Here is a 15,577-nt window from a genome sequence, read left to right as displayed (position 1 = left end):
GTACCTGGCCCAGCCTCCCCCTGGGAATCCCATCCCTGCACCTCCCGACCCGGTGGGGGCACTTGCCACCCTGAATGGCCAGCACAGATCTTTCCCTGTCACCCCAAGTCAAGCCACAGCCTCCCTGCCCCCTCTCTGGAGAACACTCCGGATGGGTGGAGAAGTGCAATCGGGGAAGGACCTATTGCAAGAAGTCTTCAACTACACTAGACTCTCTCCCAGAGGAAAAGAGCTCGGCCACATCCCGGGTCCCTGGGGCAGGGCGTGACGAGGTCGAGGACTACTCAGGAGAACTCCGTTCCTCCCAGCAAAGCAGCACACACATGGCCCGGCTCAGACTTTACTTGTGCTGCCCCCACTTCAGGGGGGAGGGGGTGCCACAGAGGCAGCAAGACGGCCCCAGACCTCTTAGGATCCTGAGGCAAAAGGCCCTTTGAGGCCTCCACAAAGCTCACCCAACCCTGGGAGCTACTGAGTCAGCACACAAGAACGAGTTCATCCTCTACCCAAATACGGCCCTCGCCACCACCCCAGGCTCAGTGTCCACGGTGCCGCAGGGCGGGGTGGCCGAGCGTGGCTGTCTGGCATGGGTCACTGTGCGGTCAGTTCTTGTTGGCTCTCTTCTGCACTACCACTGGCTCAGACAGTGTCTGGTGCTGAAGCCGCTCAATCAGCCTCTCCACGTAGACCTTGAACAGAGGAGTCGGGTCCTATGGGAGTGAGACAGGGTCAGGATAAGTTGCTCTGGGGAAGGTCCGAATCCAGTTGGCCAAATACCAAGAGGAATCTGGCACAAGAAGACTGGACCCCTCAGGCCTGGCTACAGCCACCGGTCCAGAGGACAGCGACCCTGTCCATGAGACAGGGGCCACCTTCCCTTGGGACACAGAGATCAGGCATCTGTGACTACAGTTAAGGGGGCAGAGAACAGGGGCAGTGGCTGCTGTGCCGTGTGGGTTCCCTTTTCCAGTAGCGACCACAAGCTCAGACCCTTCTAGGGTACACACACAAAAAGACCTCAACTAGGGGCGCCTAGGGGCTTGGTCGGTCAAGCTTCTGGCTTCCACTCAGGTCATGATCTCATGGCTCACAAGTTCGAGCCCCGTGTCAAGCTCTGTGCTGACATCTCACAGCCTGGAGCCTGCTTTGGAGTCTGTGTCTCCCTCTCTCTCTGCCCCTCCCCTGCTCACGCTCTCTCTCTCTCCCTCTCTCTCTCTCTCTCTCAAATAAACATTAAAAAAGAAAAAAAGAAGAAAAAAGAAAGACCTCAACTCGCTAACAGGAAGACCGCAGGGCAAGAAGGCGTTAGGCAGCCAAATAAACCAAAGGTGCCACCAAGAGTCTTTCTGTCCATAAACTTATGAAGCTAGCCAGGGGCGGGGTGGGGGTGGTAGACAGGAGAGGGTCAGACCCTCGAGGGGAGGGCACGCGCTACAGGGAACCCAAGACCATGGCTCCATTGGGGCGGCTCCTCCCCAGACCCACCCAGGGCAGTGGCCACCAGCCCAGGTTCCCCAAGGCAGCCCTGCCCCCACCCCATCTGCCTGCTGGTGCTCAGCGGTTGGTGCTCACACATGCTCACCTGCTCCTCCAGGAGCCTCTGCTTCTCCAAAGCCTCGTCTAGCGTCAGGCCGACCCACTCAGCCTCTGCCTCTGGGATGACAAACTCCTGCACAGGAGGGACCAGGCCCACAGTGAGGCCAGAGGCACCAGCCAATGGGGCCCTCAAGGAGCAGGAAGTACGAGCCAAAGCCCTTACCTTGTACTTTTCGTAGATGGCCGCCCGCTTCTTGGGGTTGTCTGGGTGCAGCTGGGGGTCCTGTCGGGCCAGCCGCAGCAGCATCCCTCGCTTCAGGTCCATCCCGAACTTGGAACACAGGTCCTCCTTCGGAGTCTGGCAGGAGGCTACGCGTGGGGCCAGGTGTGGCTGGCCATGCCCCGCCCACCCGAGGGCTGACCCCACCAGGCGCCTCCTGGTGCCTCCACCAGGTGGAGGGCTCCAGGCAGTCACAGGACAAAGGACTGTGAGCTGACACAGGTGTGCCCCACCAAGTCTCTCACTAGCCAGGAGACTCCACTGTGTGCTGACCTGAAGAGCCCTGACCCCCCTCCCCGCTTGCCTTGAGGATGTAGAAGTCGAACCCGTAAGCCTCGTCAATAAGGTCCAGGGTCCGCATGGTCACTGTGATGGTGAATTTCGTGTCCAGTATCTCACTATAGAGCTGGCGCTGAAACAGCTGTGGTTTCCACACCTTCTTCACCCTCTTTGAGAGCTAAAGGAACAACAGAGAACCTACCTGAGACTCAGGACACGGAGCCAGAGGCCCAGCCCCCACCTGTGGACCCAGAGATCAGCTTCTCCTCAGCCAGTCTGGCACCTCCTGACCCTGCCTGGGTTGCTGGTGCGTGTTCCACATGTACGACCATAACTCCGTGGTCTACAGGCCATCACATTCCAAACCAGGGACCAAGGGACCAAGGGCAAAGGGAGATCTCAGCCTGAGAGCCACCAGGCAGGGGGCTCAGCAGCCCCTCCAGACTGCCCACTGGAGACTGCACCGTGCACAGGGCTGACGTCCTAAGTGCGATGACAAGGTGGTAGTGCCAGCCCTGTACGTGTCACAGACACACTGTGGCATGTCAAGCCAACAGGTGACTGAAGACCTGACCTCCCCCTACCTCCTCTCACGCACAGATCTCCTCACTCCTCATCCCTACACTTGATCTCGTACCCACCCCAGGGTCTCTGCACTTACTGTTTCTGGTACAGACCACCGCCCTGTCTCAGGATACCCAACTGGTTTCGCAGAGTAACGTTTGCCAGAAACGCGTCTTCACAAATGAGCATGCCTCTTCAACGGAGCGGTGTCTGCACCATACGGTAAGCACACCACCCCGCCCCCGGCTCTCCACGCCCACCTTTGGAGCACAGCACTGAGCCCGGGGCAGCAAAACCCAGAGGAGCGGCCCCCCGCCCCCACCCCCAGCCTGTCCTGCTCACGTACCTTGTCGTTGTTGATGTATCTGTGACCCAGGACCCAGCCCTCCCCACCCCAGAGCCCCAGCTGGGACTCTGGCGGGTAGTAAATGGGAACGGGCACATCCTCCACACGCTCCCGCTGCCCATTCTTGGGGTTGATCTTGAACTTAACCCCGTGCGGCCTGTAGTGCACAGGAGTGGGCGTTCGCGCAGGCTCCTGAGAGCGCAGGTAGTGCCGGGGCAAGCGGGAGCAGATGCCCTCCCGCAGCCGGAGCTGTTTCCAAAGGCCAACCGGGACCTTGTGCAGGGGCATCGCGGCGAGCCTGGAAGGGGGGAGGGGGGCAAGGGGCGGGGGGCGGGCCGCCGTCACTCCGCAGCCCGGCCGCACTCCGGCCCTGACCCCCGACGCCAGCTGGTAGACTCCCGATCCCGACCCAGACCTCCGACACCAGACCCCTGACTCCCGCCCCTGCCCAGCCTCGACCTCCGACCCCGACCCCGACCTCCGACCCAGACTACCGGCGCGGCCCTGACCCTCGACGCCGGCCTCTTGACTTCTGACCCCGACCCGGACTACCCGCGCGGCTTCGCCCCCCGCCCCCTGACTCTAGACCCTGGCCCCGACCTGCGGCCCCTACTCCGCCCCAGTGACCCGAACCACGGAGCCTCCGACCCCTGCACCGCCTACCTCTCCAAGTTCCGCGCCCCACCGGAACCAGAAGTCCTGACGCAGAGCTTGGCCCGCTATCCGCCGATGACTGGCTGAAAAGCCCGTCCGTCTACCCTCGTCCCGCCCTCTTTCCCGCCTTTAGGGACCGTGCAAAACGTCCTGCAGTGACGGCGGCGGCTCCAGGCACCGTCAGCAAATGAGGCCCCTTTTGCCTCGAGAGGAGCCGGGGGGCAGGGCGGGGCGGGGCGGAGCCTGTCATCCCAGGTCCCACTCCCCCTCCTCCCCGAAGGAGAGCAGAAATCAATGAAAAACGCTTGTGTCTTGAAATATCACTGTAGAATATTAAATTCATCAATCACAGCGAAAGAAGGGCTACATAAAAATATGTCCTCTTGTCTTAAAATTTTTTACCCCCCAAAACACCATATATAAATGTCTCCCCTTTACAAGCCTTGAGTGACCTCGTGGCCAAGTGCAGGGTGAAAGGGGTGGGGGAGGCCTCCAGGGAGGCCACACCTTGGACAGGACCAAGAAGGGAAGCCCCCCGCAGCCAGTAGGCAGGATGGGCTGGGCTGCATGCCTGCACCCCACCCTCAGCAGCCTCGCTTCCTGTGGCCACGTCCCACACCCCTGGTCCTATAGCAGCAGCCCACTACAGTTTTGTCTTAGGGGAGGGGCAGGGCACTGACCCTGGGGCAGTCAGCCCCCCTTATCCTGCTTCTCCCACAGAGGAGGCATAAAGGCCCAGCCAGATCTCTGGGAAGCCCCTCCCCAAACACACAGTTGAGCCCGGTGCAGGGCTACAGTCATCACCTCCTCTCTGGGGTGCAACTCATCCTTCTGAGTTCCAGACAAGGTCCCAGGAACCCCAGGGAAGGCCGAAGGCACGGACCTGGGGCAAAGTGTGCCAGGTCGTATCACACCCCTAGAGCAGCTCGGCAGCCCCTCCCAAAGAAGCCCTTCTCAAGGGCCTGCAGCTCCAAAGCTGAGAGCCAAAGGGAGGGGCAGGGCAGGACCAGACAGCCAAATGCCAGCCTCTCCATGTCACTCATGGCAGCCCCAGTGCCCATCAACTCCCTGGGGACTACAGACACCTCCCCCCACACTACTGCATCGGTGGGAAGCATCCCCATGCTTGAGGAAGGCTGGCATCAGGGAGGCAGGGAGGGCACAGCTCCCAGGCCCAGTGGGGCAGGGCCTGGGGGAGGTGAGCTCAGGTGTCCCTTGTCCCCTTGGGTGTCACATCACAACCTCACAGGGGAATGGGGCAATGGGGGAGTCTTTCTCCACATGTCCAAGCATCTCTACGCCAGAAGAACACAGAACCTGGCCCTGTATGGTACCTGTGGTCTCCAGGCAGCCAGGCCCAGGCCCCAGGGGCCCCTGCAGACACCAGCTGGGACCTGTGGAGGGGCCACGGAGCCAGCACCTGGCAGGCACAAGGCAGGTGGGAGGTGTGGTCCTCTCCCCAGGAGGAAGCAAAAGGGTGCACAGGGCAATTTTATTCAGTTGGAAATCGGTCTGGACAGACTCGTTCTTCGGTCATATCCCTGGCCAGTGAGGTCATCATCACAGCCGCAGGCGTCCCTGAGCCGGCCATGTCACGTCACCGCGTACAGCTCCTCTCGGTGGCTCTTACAGATCTGATAGCGGCACGTGAGCTTCTGCGAGCAGGCCCAGGGCTCGGTGTGCTCCTCTCGCGGCGGCAGCAGGAAGGCCGCACTTCCCGCCAGCAGCATGTGCCAGATGCTGTGGGTGTAGTAATAGTTGTCACTGGTCATCATAGAGGTGTAGATGGCCACAGCCACAGCGGCCATGGAGATGCCGGGCAGGAGGAAAAAGCCCCAGCGCTGCCAGGAGGTCGGGTAGCACTGGCGCCGGTGCCCGCAGCGGTATACCTGGAGGAAACCGCCCCGTGAGCGACGGCACAGGAGGCTGTGGACACAGTTTCCAGGGGCCCACCGGGTCTGGGCAGTGGGGCTGTGTGTGGCTGCTTGGAGAGGACTCAAGGCCAGGACTCGGGCCCAGGCCCAGAAACATGGCCAGAACGAAGGGCCAGGCTCTCTTCCCCCGGAGAAAGAGTCTGTGGGGAGCCCCGATTCTCTCCAATCCCGCCCCCCCCCCCAGGGCCAGGGGGTTGGGCAGGACCTGTCCCAGCTCCTTACCCACATGGTGACCATAACCACAAAGGCAAAGAGACAAGGCCCCATCATATTCCAGGCACCCCTGCGGTCCAGCTGCAAGGACATGGCGAAGACCAGTGTGCCCAGGAGAAACAGGACCTGGGCAAGACGCAGGGATGACCGCAGGGTCACATGGACCCTCAGCCAGAGTCATTCCTGAGAGAACAAGGTCTAGCAGGACAGGTGGACCGGGCATGTGTGCCATCCCCCCGCCCCCCGCCCCGCTCAGGCTGCTGACCCACTCTGTCCTGCTCTGCTGGCTGGGAGGGAGGGGCCTCTCGTCCAGCTCGCGCATCGCCGGGACCCCGCGCTCCCACCGATCTGTCCACAGGTGGATTTCTCAGGCACAAACTTGGCCAGGCAAGGTACCGGGGGCACGTGTCTCTATCAGCCAGGGCCAGCTGACGCAGAAAAGTCCCCAAAATGTCCCGAGCACCAAGGACTGCAGGAGCAGAGCTGGGGCTTATTGGGGAGGTCTGGCCTAGGGGTGTCAGGAGCCACTCACATGTTTCAAGGCCGCCTTCAGCCGCGCCATGCAGAGGATGGTGACCCAGATGGACACCCCAGAGCCCAGAAAGTCGCAGTACTGCAATGTGTCATAGCTGAGGATGCACAGCACCGCCTCCCCGGGCTGGTCACAGGCATGGTAGAACTGCGGAGCAGGCCGGTGAGCGGCAGCCCATCCCCCCCCTCCCCTGCCCCCGCCCAAGTCCCCAGGGGAGTGAGGCCAGCCTACCGTGGAGAAGAACATGGTGTAGGCATAGACGGAGGCCTCCACCAGGAGGAGGCGGTGCACGGAGATGGCAATGGGAGCCAGGAACATGAGGTTGCTGAGGGTGAGAAGGAGGGTGGCCACCCTCTGCTGGGCCACCGTCTGGGCTGTGCTGTTGTCCGTGCAGCTCCACCCACGCCAGCCTGTGGGCCAATGTGACGCCAAGGGGGCTGAGGCCAGGAGAGGGGGCGTAACCCTCAGCTAGAGCTCTGCACAGAAGCCCCCTCCTCACCCAGGAGCAGGCTGGGACAGACTAGGGCAGGTGCGGGCAGGGGAGTCCAAGGTCAGGAGGCAGCACTATCTCTGGGGGTGCCACTCTGTGCCTGTGGGGGGATTGAGGAGACACGGTAGGAACGGGGAGGGGGCGTTTGCACTTGTTCTGCAGGGTCACCCTCCAGCCGCGGCAGAGCTGACGTGGGCTCCCAGAGGACGGCGCCGGGCTCAGAAGCCAAGGGGAAAACGTCTGCAGGCAGGGCGCCTGGCTGGCTCAGCCAGAGGAACATGCAACTCTTGATCTCAAGGTCATGAGTTTGAGCCCCACGTGTAGAGATTACTTAAATAAATAAACTTTAAAAAAAAAAAGTGGGGGCGCCCGGGTGGCTAAGTCGGTTAAGTGACCGACTCCTGATGTTGGCTAGAGTCACCATCTCACAGTTGGTCAGTTCAAGCCCCGCGTCGGGCTGGGTGCCGACAGTGTAGAGCCTGCTTGGGATTTTCTCTCTCTCCCTCTCTGTCTCTCCCCTCCCCCACTCAGGCTATCTCTCTCTCTCCCGAAATAAATCAATAAACTTAACAAAGAAAGTGTCTGGAAACACCCAGGCCTGGCGCTCACCTGCCTTGCAGCTGCAGCCTGCATACAAGTAGCTGTGTCTGCGAAGCAGAAGACACTGGCCATAGGGTCCACAGTCATTCAGGCAAGGCACCAAGTACAAGGCGGTCTCCACGAGGACCGAGGTCTGCTCACACTCCCTGTGAGGAAGGAGCCACAGGAGGGCTAGCTGCTGACAGCTGGTAGCCAGTCCCCTGTCACTGCTCCCAGCAGGCCCTCGGACGCACGACCCCAGACTCAAGGCCCCCAGGCTCCAAGCCTCAGAGGTCGGCAGCTGTGAGCTCTGCTGAGGCCGAGATGCCCTGTCCCCATTGCTATCCCCTGAGTCCCAGTCTCCCAGGGCTGTGTCTGGACTGGTACCCCTCCTTGTGTCCTGATGCCCAGGGCTGCAGCAAGGAGAGTGACCAGATGGAGGAGAGGGACCCTTCACAACCCCCAGAGGGCCACTGACCCCGTGGGGCTTGTAGAAAGCTTGGTCACTCCCAGACTTGGACCCGGGCAGCCCCAGGCATGGTCCTGATGCAATGATCCAGCTGCCTGCCCCAGCCGGTAGCCCCCGTGTGTACTTACTCAGGACTCTCGGGGCATACGAGCTGCAGGGAGAGGTACCAGTTGTCTGTCTCTGGATAGGGGATGACGAGGTCGGCCTGGCGTGATGAGGCGCTCAGAGACAGTGGGTAGCCCTGGAAGAAGGCTGTAGGGAAGTGGGAAGGCATGATCAGAGGTGGCCAGAGGGGCTGGCCTGGGTTGCTTGGCCAGATGCTGCCTGCCCGTACCTGTAGTGCAGTTGAGCGACGTGTTGAAGCTGAGGAAGGGTGAGGCCGCATTCACGCAGACCACGACCAAGGTGTTGTTGGTGACCGCGGTCTGGAAGGAGACACCGTGCACAGTCAGCCCCAGCCCCGGGGCAGCTGCCCGAAGTTCCCGCTCTGTCTGGTGCTGGGCACCATTGTCTGTGGCTCCTGCTGGCCCAGGGCCCCGCCGGGACCCTTCCTTACAGGCCTGCGGGCACCCAGGCTGATCCCACACGCAGCCCCATTCCCTTAGATACAGCCTATAGAACAACAGGCCTTCCTTTCCTGAAAAAGAACCCCTATTCTGCCCCAACACCCGTTGGGGTCATCTTGCTGCCTGAAAGGCTGACCTCGTCCCCGCGCCAAAGTCAGCGCAGGAAGACCTGAGCCGCGTCCCTCAGCCCGGCCAGGTGTGAGCCCGGAGCTGAGCCAGGCCATGGGGTGCTCCCAGACAAAGGTACCTGGTTGGCCTGCAGGGAGACGGTGAGGGAGCCCCCGCTGTCCATGCCAGTGTTGAGGTGCAGCCGCAGCACCGAGGGCACGGCTGACTGCACCAGCATGGAGACCCTGTCCACGGGCCGGAAGCGTACAGATACCACGTCCATGTCTTCTCGAAGGACCGGGTAGCTCATGAGGCAGAAGGGCCCGCTGCCCAGCCTGCTGCTCCTGCCCAGGCCACGGGAGCCGGGGCTCGGGGGCAGCAGGCCAGCGGAGGCGTTACAGCTCTGGTTTGTGCCGCTCGGCAAGAGGTGCTGGGAGTTCAGGGTCCATGGCCTGCAAGCTGTCAGGAGGACAAGGGGCTCAGGCGCAGGAAGGCCCGGGGGATGGTGGCAGGGGGCAGAGTCACCCGCACCCTGCCCTCTCCACGCGGCCCACCTGTGAGCGCAGCTACAGCCCTGAAGGCCACCGACACATGAGGCCCGGCCAGGCTCCTGGCTGTCACTTGCAGCCACCGGTCCCAGGGCGGCGAAGGCAACAGCAGGTGGCAGGCCCAACTGGGGCTGACGCACGTGAGGACCTTCTGGAAGTTCCTGGGCAGGGTGGCCGAGCCCACAGTAAGGCGAACAGGGCAGCCCAGACTCCCGTTGGTCGCACAGCCCTGCAGCTCCAGCCGCAGCTCCCGGGTATTCTCAGGGATGAAGATTCTGCGGCCAAGGGGATGCGTTCTCGCTCAGGCCCTGTGGCCCCCAGCGCCCTCCTGTGTCACTCTCACTCGGGATGTTGCCCAAAGGGGGCTGGGCATCCGGCCCCGAGACCCAGGCTCACATACTGAGGGTGGTGGGAGCACCCACTCTACCCAACCTGGAGGCTCGGCCTCCCCAAGGGCCCCACTCACTTGAGGTAGCTGGGGTGGGACAGGAGAGTCTGTGGAAGGGGGACATCAGGCTCCAGGATGAACACCTCGACTGCCCGCAGGACAAGCATGTCCGGCTGGAAGATGTAGGCACAGGTGGGCACAAAACCCTAGGGAGAGAGTGAAGTTCGGGGGAAAAGAAAAGGCAGACATGGGGCGGTCAGGGCCAGACCAGAGGGCCCAGGTGTGGAACAGGGGGCAGGCAGGACTGGACCAGAGCAGGGCAGCAGAACCCAGAGAGAAGGCTGCCCTGAGGAGGGCAATGACGGCCACTGGGCACTCATGCACTGAGGGTCCTGTCCCCCCACCGCCGGAAGGCAGCCCCCTTACCTTCACCTCAATCTTCTGGGATGAGGGCGGCAGGTGGGCGGCCACAAACCAGTCCCCGGGTGCTGGGTGGGAGATGTTGACGGACGCGTTGCTCTGCAGCATCTTGATGAGGAAGGAGGGCTGCACGGAGGTGTTGGCGGGGAAGCTGGTGTCCAGAGGGTTGATGACGGGAGGGGCGCCATAACGGAAGTACCTGGAGGCAGGGAGAGCAGGCCAGGCGTCGGGCGTGGAGCCTGGGGGAGCCTGGGAGAGCCTGGGTGGGCAGGCGGGCGGGTGGGCGGGCCGGCACCTACACAGTGATCTCCACGTCGGTGCACGCAGGGCCGCCGCCCCGGGACACTTGCAGCAGCCAGCGCAGCAGCACGGTGTCCGGGGGTACGCGGAAGTGGAAGAGCCTGGCGCTTCCGTACCAGCTGTAGAAAGACAGCTTCTGTGGGGACTGCGAGAACTGCTCCGACACCAGCCTGACGTCTGCGGGGACACGGCGCCGTCAGCCAGGCCAGGCCCCCACGTCCTCACGGAGGCCGCGACAGGCGCCCGGCGCGCTGACTCTGACCTCTCGCTGTCCCTGGCAGCCCCGGCGGCTGGCTCTCGCTCGGCAGGGGCCCGGGACTCACGAGGTGTCCCTCTGCCATCACACTCCCACTCAGCTTCCCCGCATCCAACGTCTCCACCCCCGCCATCCATCTCTCCGCGGCTCGGGCTCTGACCCTGAAGCCATTTCTCTGCCACCTCTGCCCAGACCACCCACATCCGCCCACCGGGCACCCCTTATCACTGCAGCAGCTTCCAGAACGAGTCCCCCAGCACGTCACCCCAAATGCCTCAGACCTTAGGAGCAGGACAGGCCTCATCCTGCCTGTCCCCCGACCCCCACCTTCTGCACACTGTCATGGCCTCACTCAGTCCCCCTCACACTGCAGCCATGGCAGGTCTGGGGCCAAGAGGTGGAGGCTGAGGGACGTGGGGAGTGTTCGGGGTGGGAGCCCAGCCCCAGCCTCACATCTGCCCTGGGCACCGGATACCGGGATGGTCCCCCACCTCCTCGGATCCTCCCTGCCCCGTTCTGTGGAGCCTGTGGGGCCTGCCGTGGTTGCACCTGACAGGTGAGGGGATTCAAGTCTGGAGGCTGGCCACCTGTTCAGGCCCATGATGACTTGAGCCTGAATCCCCACCAACCCAGAGAGGTGGCAAGCGGAGACCCTGGGGGGAGGGGAACCCTGGACCGGAAGCCTGGCCAGCCGTGAAGATGGGGGGGGGGGGGGGCAGCTGGTTCCCATGCTCTAGTGGGCGTGTGTCCATGCAGAGTGGCACGGACAAGGCAGGGGCCCCTGGCAGCAGACTGCCTGCGGCCCCAGCCTGGGGCGCCCCTGTGCCCACCCTCGGAACACCTCTCAGGTCTCCACCACGGTGGCTCCCTGGCTCCCCTGCCCTCCCCCCTCTACACATGTGCACTGACACTCAGTTGGTCCAACCTTTCGAGGACTGGCTCAGTGTCCGGGGGCTCGGCACAGAGGCCTGAGGCCCCAGCCTGGACTAGGCCCCTCCTGGGAGTGTCCACTCACTGAGTACAACCTGCACCAGGACCGGTGCCCGACACCATGAATGGTGCCCCCCAAACCCTCCCTCTTGGGGTTCCCACCCTGGGTGTTCTCTGTGCTCTTGGGGGCAGCCAAGCAGATGTGGGGTCCAGCCATGAGGCGCCCAGGTTGCATGCCGGGGAGTCCAGGCCCAGCAGCAGCTCAGACCTCATGCCTCCTGTCACCTTGAGTGTCCCTTCCTTTCTCTGGGTTCCAGCTTCCTCGTGAGTTGGCTGAGGTGGATGGCACCACCCCCCCTCAGGTGCCCTGCCCTCCACAGTTAATGGATATTAAAGTGCTTCTGGAAGAAATGCACTGTGGACACAGTAGGGTGTGGCTTCCTCTCCTCCAAGCTGACCTCTCTCTGCCCCACCAGGAGAGTGGCTGGCTGGCACCACCCCAGCAGAGCAGGCCGGGCCCCTCAAGGTAAGCTGGAGGAGCAGGTCAGGGGGCCAGGTGACCAACCCTTCTGCCAGCCTGCTGGCCTTCCCATGGAGTCACCTCAAGAAAAGATAGTAACCCACTTATGAAGTCAGTCTGAGTTCCAGAGGAGCTCCACACAGTGGGGTGTGAAGAGGTGGACTCCATGCAGGACGAGCTCCAGACTTTCCATGTGGCTGCTGGCCACATGGTCCCATCCAGCAGTCTGTGGCCTGAATACTAGGAGGCCAGGAGCTACTGAACTAACACAAACTTCCCCCTGAGGCGGCTGTGGCCCTTAGGATAACATGATGAGAGGGGCCGAGAAAAGTGTTAGGGAGCTGAGGCAGGACAGACCCCACCCCCACCTCAGGACCAGGGGGCCTGAGAGAAACAGGCAGCCAGCTGGGTCCCCAGTACCTTGACCTAAAAGTGCAAGGCCTTCTGGCCCCCACCAGCCCTGGGGTGCCAGCCTGAGCACACCTGGAATGCAGTTGGCAGCTCTGAAGTTTCAGCAGGTGCACGAGAGATGAGACCTGCTCAAGGTCACCCTGAGAAGCAGAACCCTTCCAGCCCCTCAGCACCCCAGCTCTACAGCCCGACCTCCCTTCCCAAGATACCCAGGCACTCATCTTGCTGAACACCAGGCGATTGGCACATTACCTCTGATATCAGGGAGCACAGGCTTCATGCACACCAGCCCTGCCCCACAGTCCCCTCCAAGGACACAGGGTTACAGGGAAAGGAAAGAAAGTCCCTGAGCCTGTCCTGGGAACCCAAGTGAGGGCACACTACCCCACACACTCTGAAGCTGGACAGGGACCCAGTGCACAGACCCTAGAAGCCAGGGCCACACAGCTGCCTGCCCCCTCAGCAGGCCTGGGAGGTGAGGGGCTGCCCCAAGTTTTCCATCTCCCTAAGCCCCTCACCAGTGAGCCCTCATCCAGCCCTGAACCCAGGATGGAGAAGAAGGTGCATGTGAGGGTGACAATATGCAATCTAATGGAGCAGTTGAATCGGGGGCCAGTCTCAGGGGAAAACACCTTTCATTTCAAGCTGTGCCAAGCTCAGAAACCGGAGGCACAGCCCTCAAGGAAATAGGAGCTTGGAGGGTTTCAGAGAAGGGGGGTAGAGGCAGGGAGCCAGGGAGTGGAGGGAGAGAGCTCCAGGCTGTGCTGGATAAGCCACCTGCTGCCCAGAGGGGCATCTGGGCCCCCCTAACCCAGCCAGCCCAGCCAGCGGCCCTCAGGAAGACCCAGGCCACAGTCAGGGGAGACCACTCGGCACTCCCAGGGTCTTATCTCAGGCGGGTCGGAGGGGCAGCGTCTCCAGGTCTATGGGGGCTCAGCCCAGGGTGCGGACTCTCAAGGGGCAGAACCACCTGGCCCACCAGGCCCTTCAGGTCCACTGGGGAGGCCAGCCTCCAAGAAGCAGTGCCAGGTGTTCAAAGTCACTGCACTTGTCGCCGTGGGAGGGGTGAAGACGCGGCCCCACTCCAGGATCTAAGCAACTTTCTCCCAACTCCGCCCTTCTCAGAGGCCACATGGGGGCCCTGGATCCCACCACACAGCCCTTCTTCCCAGCGGGCCTTGCGGCTAGACCCTGGGTTGAGTCCCCCTGCACCCCTCCACCTCCGCGTCCCTCCGCGCGGCAGTCGTGCCCTACCGAAAGGCGTTGGGAGGAAGCAGAAAGAGAGAGCGCACTACGAGGGGCCCGTCTGGCCGAACCCGGCCCTGGGGACAGTGCAGGGGGCGCTGGCGTCCTTGCCACCCCGACTGCCCACCAGGGGATGCTCACAAGGGCTTGTCCTTAGCTCCCAGCCCGGCGTGGGGACCTGGGCCCCGGGCCCGCGCCAGGTGAGCGCACAGGCGACCCCAGGTGAGTCACAATCCCGACCCCGCCCCCTTCCCGGCTGCCGCCGGCCGCCCCCCGCCTCCCCTCGCCCCACGGCGCCCTCAGGTCCGCGCCGGCTCACCGCTCTTCTTGCCGTCGCCCGCAGCCGCAGGCGGGGCCCCAGCGAGCAGCAGCAGCAGCAGCAGCAGCCCCGCCACCGCCACCGCCACCGCCGCGCCCCGGGTCCCGGTCCCAGCCCGGCCCATGGCTCCGCGCTCGGCCCGGCGCTAACCGGACCGCGTCCCCGGCCGCCCGCCCCCGCCGCCGCCCGGGCAGCCTCCGCCGCCACTGCGGCCCCCGCCGCCGCTTCTGCCCCGGGCTCCCATCGTCCCGGCCGGTCCCAGCCGCCGGCGCCCCGGGCACTTCCGCCTGCGAGGCCCCGCCCCGCGGGTGCCCTGCCCGAGCCGGACCCGAGGACCGGGGTCGCAGAAAGGATGCGGGCTGGGGGCCGAGGCGGGCGGAGGGCAACGTGGGGACGGAGGGGGCGCTGGGGGAGGTCGCCGACTTAGGGGAACGCCGACCCACGGCCGTGCGCGCAGATGCGGGAGGCAGGGCGAGATAGGGTGGAGGGTCACGCGGGGCGCGCGGGGGACGTGGGACCGAGGGCGCGGGGGAGTCGCGGGAGGGAGGGGGCGCGAGGGACGCGGGACCGAGGGGGCGCGCGGGGGCAGAGGACCGAGGGGACACGGGTGGGCGGGCAGAGGGCTGGAGCGGGACCGAGTGGGGCGCGCGGCGGACGTGGGACGGAGTGCGCGCGGGGGACGTGGGACCGAGGAGGCGCGGGGGACGTGGGACTGAGGGGACGCTGGGGACGTGCGTCAGACCGAGGGGGCACGGGGACGTGGGACGGAGAGGACGCGGGGGACGAGGGACCGAGGGGGCAGGGGGACGTGGGAAGGAGGGAAGGAGGGGGCGTGGGGGACATGGGACCGAGGGGACGCGAAGGACGTGGGACCGAGGAGGCGCGGGGGACGTGGGACTGAGGGGACACTGGGGACGTGGGACGGAGAGGACGCGGGGGACGAGGGACGGAGGACGCGCGGGGACGTGGGACCGAGGGGGCACGAGGACGTGGGAAGGAGGGGACGCGGGGAACGTGGGACCGAGGGGGCGCCGGAGACGTGGGAAGGAGGACGCGAGGGGGACGTGGGACGGTGGGCGCGCAGGGACATGGGACCTAAGGGGCACGGGGCGGGGGGGGGGGGCAGAGGGCAGGACCCAGGGACTCAGAAGGGAAAGTGGCAGGACGTGAATTGGAACGCGCGGCGGGCGGGGAGGGGGGGGGGCGCAAATGCTTCCTGCAGTCTCTAGGGGTCCAGGCTACGCGTGTCTGGGTTCCCTGAACCCTGAGGGGGGAGATGCGCGATGTGGGCCGCGGGGCCCGGCGCGCAGGAAGCAGGCGGAAACTCGCGCCCACCAAGAGGTGAGTCCTGCGCGCCTTTCTGCCTCCGTGGGCCTTGACTCTTCGCCTCCAGCCCCTCAGAGCTGGGCTCCCCAGGCCAGGCCTTCCTGCCCTTGAAGCGGCTACAAGGGTCGCCCTTCACACCAGGAAGCCGCTACAAGTGTGTGTGAAGAAAACTTTTATGGAAAGATGAAAAGGCTTCGTGTACATGTGGGAATTTCGGACTCTCAGGTGGCGATTCACATCAGTGAGTGGGATTCACCCCTCACCCTTCACATTGGCTTAGATTCCAAACAAGTTAGATTTAGGCATTAAAAAGAAAGATGGAGAGACTAGAAGAAACTTGGGGGAACTTTTTCAGAGTCCCGTG

At 63.8% G+C, this 15,577-nt stretch overlaps 2 protein-coding genes across 7 annotated transcripts; both read right to left on the bottom strand.

Moving 5' to 3' along the window:
* Positions 1-326: 326 nt before the first annotated feature.
* MRPL28 (mitochondrial ribosomal protein L28) lies at positions 327-3,788 on the bottom strand. 2 transcript variants are annotated; one of them, XM_058710241.1, is made up of 6 exons: positions 3,669-3,788; positions 3,006-3,303; positions 2,121-2,273; positions 1,760-1,894; positions 1,583-1,669; positions 327-710 (listed from the first exon to the last, which is right to left on the bottom strand). In XM_058710241.1, the coding sequence occupies exons 2-6, from the start codon at positions 3,291-3,293 to the stop codon at positions 603-605; spliced, it is 771 nt and encodes a 256-aa protein (XP_058566224.1). In that variant the 5' UTR covers positions 3,294-3,303; positions 3,669-3,788; the 3' UTR covers positions 327-602. The 2 variants fall into 2 exon arrangements, with proteins under 2 accessions (XP_058566224.1, XP_058566225.1); XM_058710242.1 differs by having other exon boundaries at positions 3,606-3,674.
* A 183-nt stretch (positions 3,789-3,971) lies between these two features.
* On the bottom strand, positions 3,972-14,157 carry PGAP6 (post-GPI attachment to proteins 6). 5 transcript variants are annotated; one of them, XM_058710238.1, is made up of 13 exons: positions 13,888-14,157; positions 10,206-10,383; positions 9,913-10,105; positions 9,565-9,692; positions 9,105-9,373; positions 8,690-9,009; positions 8,211-8,301; positions 8,005-8,128; positions 7,438-7,574; positions 6,570-6,775; positions 6,339-6,485; positions 5,816-5,932; positions 3,972-5,399 (listed from the first exon to the last, which is right to left on the bottom strand). In XM_058710238.1, the coding sequence occupies exons 1-13, from the start codon at positions 14,009-14,011 to the stop codon at positions 5,286-5,288; spliced, it is 2,148 nt and encodes a 715-aa protein (XP_058566221.1). In that variant the 5' UTR covers positions 14,012-14,157; the 3' UTR covers positions 3,972-5,285. The 5 variants fall into 5 exon arrangements, with proteins under 5 accessions (XP_058566221.1, XP_058566219.1, XP_058566220.1 ...); XM_058710236.1 differs by having other exon boundaries at positions 3,972-5,548; positions 13,888-14,156; XM_058710237.1 differs by having other exon boundaries at positions 3,972-5,548; positions 6,570-6,748; positions 13,888-14,155.
* Between the last annotated feature and the right edge of the window lie 1,420 nt (positions 14,158-15,577).

Source organism: Neofelis nebulosa, chromosome 18 (genome assembly GCF_028018385.1).
Source record: "Neofelis nebulosa isolate mNeoNeb1 chromosome 18, mNeoNeb1.pri, whole genome shotgun sequence".
NCBI lineage: Eukaryota > Metazoa > Chordata > Mammalia > Carnivora > Felidae > Neofelis > Neofelis nebulosa.
Note: the sequence above shows the minus strand (reverse complement) of the source record. Positions and strands in the feature narration are given on the sequence as shown.